General features: G+C 32.7%; 2 protein-coding genes across 3 annotated transcripts; both read right to left on the bottom strand.

The window, feature by feature from the left end:
* Window positions 1–2,291: 2,291 nt before the first annotated feature.
* LOC117919646 (histone-lysine N-methyltransferase ATXR4) lies at window positions 2,292–6,656 on the bottom strand. Of its 2 annotated transcripts, XM_034836853.1 has the most exons (8): window positions 6,214–6,656; window positions 6,053–6,108; window positions 4,362–4,488; window positions 3,986–4,055; window positions 3,707–3,886; window positions 3,029–3,097; window positions 2,864–2,935; window positions 2,292–2,718 (listed from the first exon to the last, which is right to left on the bottom strand). In XM_034836853.1, the coding sequence occupies exons 1-8, from the start codon at window positions 6,571–6,573 to the stop codon at window positions 2,600–2,602; spliced, it is 1,053 nt and encodes a 350-aa protein (XP_034692744.1). In that variant the 5' UTR covers window positions 6,574–6,656; the 3' UTR covers window positions 2,292–2,599. The 2 variants fall into 2 exon arrangements, with proteins under 2 accessions (XP_034692744.1, XP_034692745.1); XM_034836854.1 differs by lacking the exon at window positions 3,029–3,097.
* An 80-nt stretch (window positions 6,657–6,736) lies between these two features.
* On the bottom strand, window positions 6,737–9,269 carry LOC117919645. The gene is made up of 3 exons (XM_034836852.1): window positions 8,990–9,269; window positions 8,528–8,875; window positions 6,737–7,465 (listed from the first exon to the last, which is right to left on the bottom strand). The coding sequence occupies exons 1-3, from the start codon at window positions 9,200–9,202 to the stop codon at window positions 6,938–6,940; spliced, it is 1,089 nt and encodes a 362-aa protein (XP_034692743.1). The 5' UTR covers window positions 9,203–9,269; the 3' UTR covers window positions 6,737–6,937.
* Window positions 9,270–9,995: the final 726 nt, after the last annotated feature.

The following is a 9,995-nucleotide window of genomic DNA, read 5'->3' on the forward strand; positions in this document are numbered from 1 at the left end:
GAATTTGGTAAATATTAGGTTGATTTACATTTATTGAAGTCATAATATCATATATTGTGTCATAGATATTATATACGGCGATTTTTATACCTAAAAATTTTGTGAAAAAACTCAACAAATGGAGGAAATACTATCCAAATTTTAGAGGGATTTATCATTTTTAATTTTTTATAATTATTTTTAATTTAAAATGTAAGTTATATATTAATGATAAAAAGGATAATTTTTTTATTCAATGGTGAGTTTGATTCTTAAAACATTGATTAATTTTTTTCGTTTTTTTTACAAGTAGCTAGCCATGTTCATTTCTTGTAATATACGTGTATGTGACACAAAAATTCCTTCAACTTCCCTAAAAAATTATTTTACGAACTGAAAATTCAAAATATGAATTTTGAATTTAAAAGTATATATACACACCATTTGAGAAATAAAAATATAAACAAAAAATAAAGAAAACATAAAATTTTAAATAGAGCTGATCTTAAATTGAGAAGAAAAGATTCCTAATTTTTTAACAAAGTTATTTAAAAAAAATGAATTGAATTAAACAAAGTTATTTAAAATATAGTACTTAAATTTCTAGTGGTTTTTTAATTTGGGCATTTTCTCTTTAATTTTTTTTTTTAATCTAGATTGTAAATAGAAAATGTTAGGAAAGGACAATATATAGTTTATATAGTTTGTAAATTTTTACTTCAGCTTATAGCTAATCAATAAGTTCAATGACTTATTGTGAAGGAAAAAAAAAATTGATTATTTAGGTCATTGTCAGTAAAGAAAACAGTTAGAATCTAGTTGGAGTCGATTTTCTCCGTAGCATCCACCTTGTGGTGCTCATATTGTATTATAGACGATGCAAGATCATGCACTAGATCATGCATTTTAAAGGAAACACAAAATCAATCATCTTCAACATCTTAAAAGAAATATATTAAGCCCAATTCAATAATATACTAATTACCAATATCTTTCGATTTTGGGGTATTTAGTAAAACTTAATAATTATTATTTAATAATTTAAATTGATTTTAAATTAAATTATACTTAAATTATTAATTTAAAATATGAATCAAAAAATAAGTTAATTATTTTTACTTATTAAATTATTTTACCAAATATATCTAATTATTTAAGTTAAATTATTAACACGTTTATATTATTAAATTGATCTACTGATCATCTGTTTGGTTTTGATTGAATGGTTGAATGAGACCATGTGTCAGCCAAAATTGAATAAAGTTCATGTTGTTGAACTCATAATCTTTTGGAAATGTTGAACAGGAAGCAAAGCTCATCATAGTTCAGTTTCAATGTAAGCAAAATTCCGCCTTCTGCTAATTGCGCTATTATCTCTAACGAATAACCCAAACACGTTCATCTACCTTTGCATAAAGCCAATAAAAATATTGAAAATTACGGATATTTTGGAAAAATTTATAAAAATATAAGAAAAACTTTATAAAAATGTTGTTTTATTAAAGAATTTGATATATGTATAATATGATTTATCATATTTGATAATAATATCGTATGCATTGATAAAAATATAAAATTTATAAGTGTACTTTTATTATTAAATTACATCAAATATTATTTTATAATAATATTATAATATATATATATATATATATATATATATATATATAAAATTTTAAAATATATATTAATATTAAAATTATGATTCATTTGATTCAATTGTATTAAATGATATAAAATAAATTATAATATATGTACAATTTTTAATATTTAATTAATTTATTAATGATATTAAAAACACTATAAAGAAAATTATTATGATAATTTTTATATTTTTAGTAATCAATTAAAAAAAATTTATATTTAATTATAAAACAATTATATAATTTGTTCTCTAAAATATTCTCTTCAAGTTTTCTTTATAAGATGACTTTGAATGTATATTTTTAGTGCATTACATTTCACAAGGGGCAAACTTATCCCGGTGATAATATGAGTTGAATCCCAAAACTTTGAATCCTGCCAAAAAAAATAGAGGCATTTTTTAGTTGGTGTACTGTAGTGGACACTGTAGCGCGTTGACCATCCGATGTATTGGGAAACATCGCCCATTTTTAGAGATTTCTCCCCAAATTTCGCCTTGACCATCCAATGTATTGGGAAACATCGCCGATTTTTAGAGATTTCTCCCAAATTTCGCCTGAATGATATTTCTCCACCAAATATAATATTCATACCCTCTGACACACGATATTAAAATAATGGCTGCCTAAGAATGGTTTCTGCAAAGTTCGTGGGATGGATGAAGTGTATGCATGAATCTGGTCGACTCTTTTTACTTGATATTAAAATAACAAGTGGGTGCAGTTGATACATCATACATCCATTCGGTTATGCCTGATTCTCCTGGGCCAAATATTGGGATATTTTCTGCAATATCTTTTCGTTATAATTTGGTTGATGATTCCCACAATTATTTCTTTAATTCTAGCATGTAATACTAAATATAATCTCTTTTTACGTTAAAGGAAAGAATTCCAATTCTCTGATTTGATTTACCATGATATTATGATAGGGGTGGCGATTCGTCTCGGTGGGTTTTGTAAATCAAGATGCATTTTTAATCACCAAAAGAACAACGAAGGCAACTGCACCTAAAACCAAACCCTTGGAACAAGATGGTTTGACGAGCATCATGATCCATACTTGCGTCGATGTAGCAGATTCGGAGTTCTTCACCTGCATCATACCCACACAAAAGTTTATAATGTAGTATTCTATAATTACTAAACTCAGCTCAAAAGACTTTCGATATGGAAGAGAAACAGATGTAAACAGAAAGAAAAGAAACTGTGCTGTTACTGCTGTATGAGCATGAGATCACCTGCTTCAATTTCACGGAGAGCTTTCAATCTTGCATTCACGTTATCTATCCATATGATATGTGCATTCGGATCTGTAATAAAGAATCTGTTCAGTCAGTTCTTTTGGAGTATGGGAATGATACCTGTGGCTGGGGTGTATAAAAGAAAGTATCTGGATTACCCACCCATGAGAGATGGGTCTGGTTCTGCAAAGATAATAGTCATTTCATTTTGTTTCTCATTGCATGGATCCACTTCCAGAAGAGAGTTTAAAGTTAGAAATTCTGCAGGTTTTTTTAGAGCAAGTAATGATGCAGCAACTGAATTTGTTCTAAAGGACCGGTTGGACTCCTCTGGCTGATGCTCCAGACTATTTAGCAGAGGTTCTATGACTCAAAGGAAAGGCCAAAGCTATGTTTGGTTCATGGAAAATCTGTGGGAAAATGTAAGGAAAATAAAAATTAGGTTTAAAGTCAATAAATTATTTTTATATACTTATTCAAACCCACACTTATTTCTCTTCCTTATATAAAGATTAAATAGTTTAAAAATATATAAATTTTAACTAATTTTAATTATATTTGATAGTCTTTTCTATTTTCTATAGTAAAACCAAACATAAAAAAATCATTTTTTCTTAGCCCTTTTTTCTTTTCTTAATACTTTTTGGAGCCAAACATAACGTAAGGGATGACGCCCTATACTATAGTAGGAGATTCCAAAATTCCGACTGGGGAATCAAAATAAATTATACAGTGAGATGAAGTATCTAGATGCTTGAAACTGGAATCAAATGCATTATAGGTACCTTAGGAAAAGATTAACAAGCATGCACTAATTTAAGCAGTAGAATCAGAACTTACCACAGTCATGATTATAGAAAGATGGAAGCATATAGACAGCATTGCCAACAGCAGCTTCGGTTTCTACAGAAGCTGCTGCTAATGAATGAAGATCTTCATATGACCCTCCAGCCAATTCAATGCGAAATGCATTAATACGAAACCGTGCCAGCACGTTAATGTACCATTGCTCGGTCAGAACTAGTGATGTCAAAGAAAGTGTTATTCTTGACGAATGCTAGATACAGAACAAGTAGAATCAGGAAGAACTTGGATGAAAGATTAGGATAAATAGGATACATGCCATGCATTCATCTCTGGCTTTTGCCTTCATGAAGGCACTCTGCAACAAGCTAAACCCCTCTCCCATCTGAAAACTTCAGAATATATTAATAGTGGCAAGAAAGAAAGACCAAACAAATGGAATTCAATAGCACCTCAAAATGAATAATTTCTAATTAAGGCATGAAAATCAATTTCCAAGTAAGCATTACATAAGTTTCTACTTTCTGAATCATGTTCTACCTTTAGTGAGTTAGAAGCAATAATAAAAGATTTTCAAGCTTCTCCCACTTACAGAAACCTCCAGAGGAATCAAAGTTTAATACTCTAAAAGCCAATTCTACATTTGCAATTTTTAGCATTCCATTTCGGAAGAACTTCTTGAGTTCCTTACCTCTGAAATCATCTCAGATGATAAACTTGCAGGTTGAAGTATGTCAAGACAGTCTGCTGATGCCACTCCTGATACAACCATACAAGCCAAGCGCTTCACAAGAAGTGGGTATTTCAAACCTCGAGTTCTACAGAGGCAAAAAAATTTGAAGTATGGGATGTGCTCAGTCGTTTACAGACTAAATATTGTTAGATATATAAATAATAGAAATTATTACATCCCAGAAGTTTTGGCTGTTAAGCCCACAACTGATGTAAAACAATTACTGAGATCCTCTCAACATGAAAGCATGATTGTTATAAATCTTTCACACAAGAATTCAAACTCTGTAATTGCATGCTATCAATAGACATTTGTGTTCTAGCTTTGTCCGTGTTTCTTGCTTTGAAAATGCTGAACCAGAATCTGATAATATGAATTGTAATTGCAGTATTTATCATATGCAAGGATAAGTTGAAGTATAAAGTTGTTTTCTTAGCCTATGTTTGGGGTTCTAGAAAGTATTAAGGAAATGAAAAAAAATTTCTAGAAAATGATTTGCTTATATTTGGATATGATGGAAAAAGGAAACAAATACACACACAGAGGCTACATTTGGATCTAGTACTAAGGAAAGGAAAAAAATGGTAAAAAAAAATTATTTTGTTATGTTTAGATGTCATACAAAAATATGAGAAAAAAATACTAAAAGGAAAAAATAAAGGAAAATGTTAAAAGATTTTTCTCAAACAAAGGTGGAGGAAAGTTTAGAAGAAGTGTGTTCTTCAACAATTTAATTTTCTTTCCCTCAACTTTTCCATAATATGCACATGGAAAATTTTATAAAATTTTCATACATTTTTTTTCTTATATTTTTTCTCTCTATTTTCTTTCCCTCAAACTTTGTAGGAACCAAAACACAGCCTAAGGAAAATGTTAAAGATTCTTCTCCCCATTTTCCTTAAGAAAAAGGTGAGAAAAGTTTGAGGAAAATGTATTTCTCGACAATTTGACTTTTTTTCCTCAACTTTTCCATATATAGTTAGACCAAAAAATTACAAATTCTCTTTATCTTTTTCTTTCCTTTTTTGATAGGCAAAAGAGGAACAGATTAAAGATCCAAAAAAAGGCTACACAGGAAATATATTAGTGCACTCTGAAGCAAAGGTTTCGTTATAATTTTCCTCCATATTTTCCTTCGCTTAAACTTTCCAAAAAAAACAAACAAAGCCTTAGGCTCAATTGCATTTTAGAGAGTTTACAAAGAAGTACATGGAACAGATGATGAAGGGAAAAATTAAAAGGAAAGACAAAGCAAAGGAAGGCCTTTTTTACTACATGTTTTTTTTTCTATGTAAAAGAAGGAATAATTATAAAATATATAAATTTTCAAATATTTTTCACCATATTTCATTTTTCTTCATATTTTCCACAGTAAACCAAAATTTCCTCCTAACTTTTTTTCCCTTTTCCTAAAAATTTCCTTTATTCAGACAGAGGCTTCATGTTGCATAGTGGAGCGCTTATTTGGATCCAAACATGTGAATATACTTTTCATACAAATATCTAAATACTTCTTTCTAAATTCTTTTTTTTTTTTTTATTGTCAGTGTAATTACTTTCATCATACATATTGCCACAAATCTCACTGTTTCTTGCCTTGAGAGCGACACCAACAACTATAAGCAAAGGAGAAAACAGAAATTCATTACCTACAGTAGTCATCATAAGCTGACCAATCTGCTTTCCTCTCGACTGCGACAAAAACCTAAGGAAAAAAAAAAGGAAAATTTTACAAATGACGGATAGCATAATTACACTTCTCAGTTTCTCAGGAGTCAAATTTCAAACATGTGGCGTGCATCTTATTTACCTTGGATTGTTCTTCGCATTCGTAGCTACAAAATCGAACATTGCAATCTTCAGAAGAGGTTACAGGTTTGAGTTTTCTGAGGCAAAAGTAACAGACGCTATGAATACTGGAGAGCGAAGGATGAGATACGAGAGGCTTCGCTGTGTGGATGAGATCTCCGCTTCCGATCCTCCGAGTCGCGAACACGCCTCGCCCTGCCATTTCGGTGATCGAGACTCGAATCGGAGGAGGTCCCGGTGAGGCCGGTTTCTCATTCTCCGGCGACGTGGGAGTGCTGTAGCAGAAGGGAAATCCCAAAAGCAGCTTCCTCTCGGAATGCCTTCTTTTCAGTTGCCATCCCCAACGGCTATATCGATACATTCCCCCTCTGTTTTTTCTGTGTCTTTTTGGGCTCGCATAACTCAGCTCATTTTTGTTCTAAAATTTTACGGGCCTTTTAACTACAAAATAAAAATATAAAATCTATTTATTTAAATTATATTTTTCTTATTCATACGGTAAATTTTCAGCTTCGCCACGAATCTCCAAAATTCATCGTTTATTAAAATCCTAGCTGGATTGAAAAAATATATTTTAATGCAAAACATTACACGATACATGTTACATATATTTCATAACATGTTGTTTAGCAAAATCATAACCAATAATCTATATGTACATACACAACAGTCTCCCTATCAGGTCAAAGTCAACTTAAATCAACCTCGTAACCGCCCCACGATTATCACCGGTGCAGTGGCGATCTCCAATCAAGGTTCTCCTCGGGGTAATCTTTCTGTACTTCTTCAGGCGGGATGAAGCAATCCATGGACAACCCTGGGACGTTGAACGCCAGATCGTCAATGGTCCAGGTCTCCTCCATCCTCGTGATCGCGGGCCCCACCTTCAAATTGTCTCCGAAGCGTGTGATGATGGCGCTTGATTGACCGCCGTGAGCGATCATCACGCCCTCGACCGTCCGATAGTCCTCGATCTTGGTGGCCATGGTGGTCTCCCAGTACGTGGGGCGGGACCCAGGTGATTGTATGCGCGTTAAATAGGAATCTTCTAGGTACACCAGCAGTCCACTCCGTTGACTGAAGTAGCCGAAGATCACGTGCTTGATCATCTCCGCTGTGTTGTCGCTGCGATCAGCGAGGTCCGTGTGATCGGCTGACAATTTCAAGACGAAGCAGTCGACGCCCATGATTCGCTTCTCCCCCATGTATTGGGCTGAGGAGAACACAGCTGATACCGCCAGTGGGTCCAATCCCTGTATTAAGAATGAATATTATGAAAAAATATGGTTGGAATATTCATGAATTCTGGTTTACATATTATGAATTACTCTTTTTATTTTATTTTTTTATAATAGGAAACAAATACTCATATTTTATATAAAATAATATGACGTGTTATTAAATTGACATTATTTATGAAGTTTATGTTTGATTTTTGAAAATTTTGAAAGGAATTAAAAGAGTATATATATATATATCAAAAGCAAATGACGATGACATCTTCTCGATTTTTGAAAGTCGAGAGCCTAGATTGGCCTATTCCCAAAGTCAATGTTTTTATAGATGCAATCTCAAATCACTCACCCATTACCATTTCATTCAACTATTTTCAATTGCAAATATTTTTGAAATGACAACCGTCTAAGAAATCACAAAGAGAAAAAGTATAAGTAAAGAAAGAGAAAAAAATATATATATGAATAAATTTGATGTGAATTTCAAACATTTCATCATGCTGTACTATTTCTGACATTACAAATAAAAAGATTCCAAGACAACTAATTATGGTAAGGCCATAGTCTTGAGAGGAACTACTGTTAAGTGGGACCATGACACAAAAGATGTGGGCCGCCCAGGTGGGGAAAAAGGGTCCGAAAAGTTTGTGAATTTCCTACAAAAGATTAGGAGGCTGATAAGAGCCCACATCACCCGGGGAAATAATACCAGGTATGTTGGGACTTTGGGAGGAAGAATGGTAGTAGGTATCCACTATTCTGAGGTTTAGATTGGATCTGAATTTATCATGCAACCAAACATCAATTAATTCTTATAAAGACAAGTGGACCAACCTTCATAATCCCATATGAAAATATACTTAATTATATCAAAATCACTTTAATTAAGATTTAGTAAAAAAAATTATATAATATCATTACTTAAAAATTAAATCTCAAATATTTCAATTTCAATGATGGTTTATTTTTGGAATATGATGAATATTAATCATTTTTTTTTTCAGAATAAGATGGAACAAAATAAATAAATTAGAATAAATGATATTTTTATATTCTGTGAGTGAGTAAGAGAGCACTGACCTGAAGAACTCGCCGGAGAGGGCGGACGCCGCCTTTGGCGGCGTGGGCGCCGATCCACGGCGTGTGGCGCCAAGCGACGTTACCATCACTACCGGCGACAACCTTGTGGCCACCCACCACCAGCTCAATCAGCCACTTATCAGGAACCATCTGCCACATCACAAAGCAACCCTTTTGCGAAACTCCGGTGGGTCCAACGGCGGTTGATGAGCCGCTCGACCCGAGCTCGTCCACCATCGCCATCCTCACTTTTCCCGTGGCGAACACATTCTTCACCTTGCCCTCCAGTTTCCGGCAACCCGTCGCCGCCGTGAAATGCTGTATTATGTACTCCGCCGACGACGAAACCTACCAACAATGCCACAACCCAAATCAAGAAAAAAGAAGATTTTCTCACCAAAAATAACGGATTTTCTCGGGAGAAATTTTTTTAAAAAGAAAAAAAAAAAGATCAGGACTTACGTGGGTGTTGGGTTGGCCGGCATGGGGTGAGATAGGAAAAAGAGGACAACCCAGAACGCTTAAGAGGATCTTCAGATCAGATTTCTTGTTGAAGAGTAGAGAGAAGTGGCTCTTCAGCCAGTTTCTCCATGAATTTACTTTCTTGGAGCTGTTGTTGTTGTCTTCTTCCTCATCATTTGTGGGTTCTTCTGATAGAGGCGCGAGTCGATTCATCTGAATCTTGATTCTTCTTTTTCTGAGATAGAGAGAGATGAGAGCTCAGAAGCCGAAAGAATGGAAGACTGCTTAAAAGTGAAAAGAGAAGAGTCGCTCCACTGGAGTTTTCTTTTTGTGCACGTGCTCGTCAGGTGCGTGTCGCTCAGTTGGCTTCCAATCCAACAAATTTATTTTTTATTCTTATAAAAAATACATTTTTGATTGCTAATTCCCTTCTTAAAAAGTAACTCAAGCACAATATAAACCAATAAAATTAAATAAATTTCTCATTTTGCATCCCATGTTGCCCTAAATCATACGATGCCAAATAGTTAGCAAATAAAAGTTCACGAGTCATTCTATAATTAAAAAATAATAATAATAATAATGAAAAATAAAATTAAATATCATTCTATAATTAAAGTGGGTGGTCACTTTATGTTAAATGAGCTTTAATTATATCCCATGGTGTTCATAAATTTGTGAGAACAAGCTTTAAAGACGAAAAAAAGATCTAAAGGTACCCTAATTTGGTATTCTTGAATGCCCAAAAGAAATTCAAATTATTTCATATTATATAGTATTTTTAATTTGAGTGTTACATCATATAAATTTTTTTTATAAGATATAGATATTCATATAAGGAATATTAATGTAAAGAACCCAAGATTAACGCTATGTTTGGTTCCTCAAAAGTTTGAAGGAAAATACGTGAAAAGAAAATTGAAAAGAAAAGTAAAAGTAAATAAAAAATAAAGAAAATATTGTTTCAATATTAATTTTTTAATAATTTTAATTATATTTGATTTTT

Source organism: Vitis riparia, chromosome 8 (assembly GCF_004353265.1).
Source record: "Vitis riparia cultivar Riparia Gloire de Montpellier isolate 1030 chromosome 8, EGFV_Vit.rip_1.0, whole genome shotgun sequence".
Lineage (NCBI taxonomy): Eukaryota > Viridiplantae > Streptophyta > Magnoliopsida > Vitales > Vitaceae > Vitis > Vitis riparia.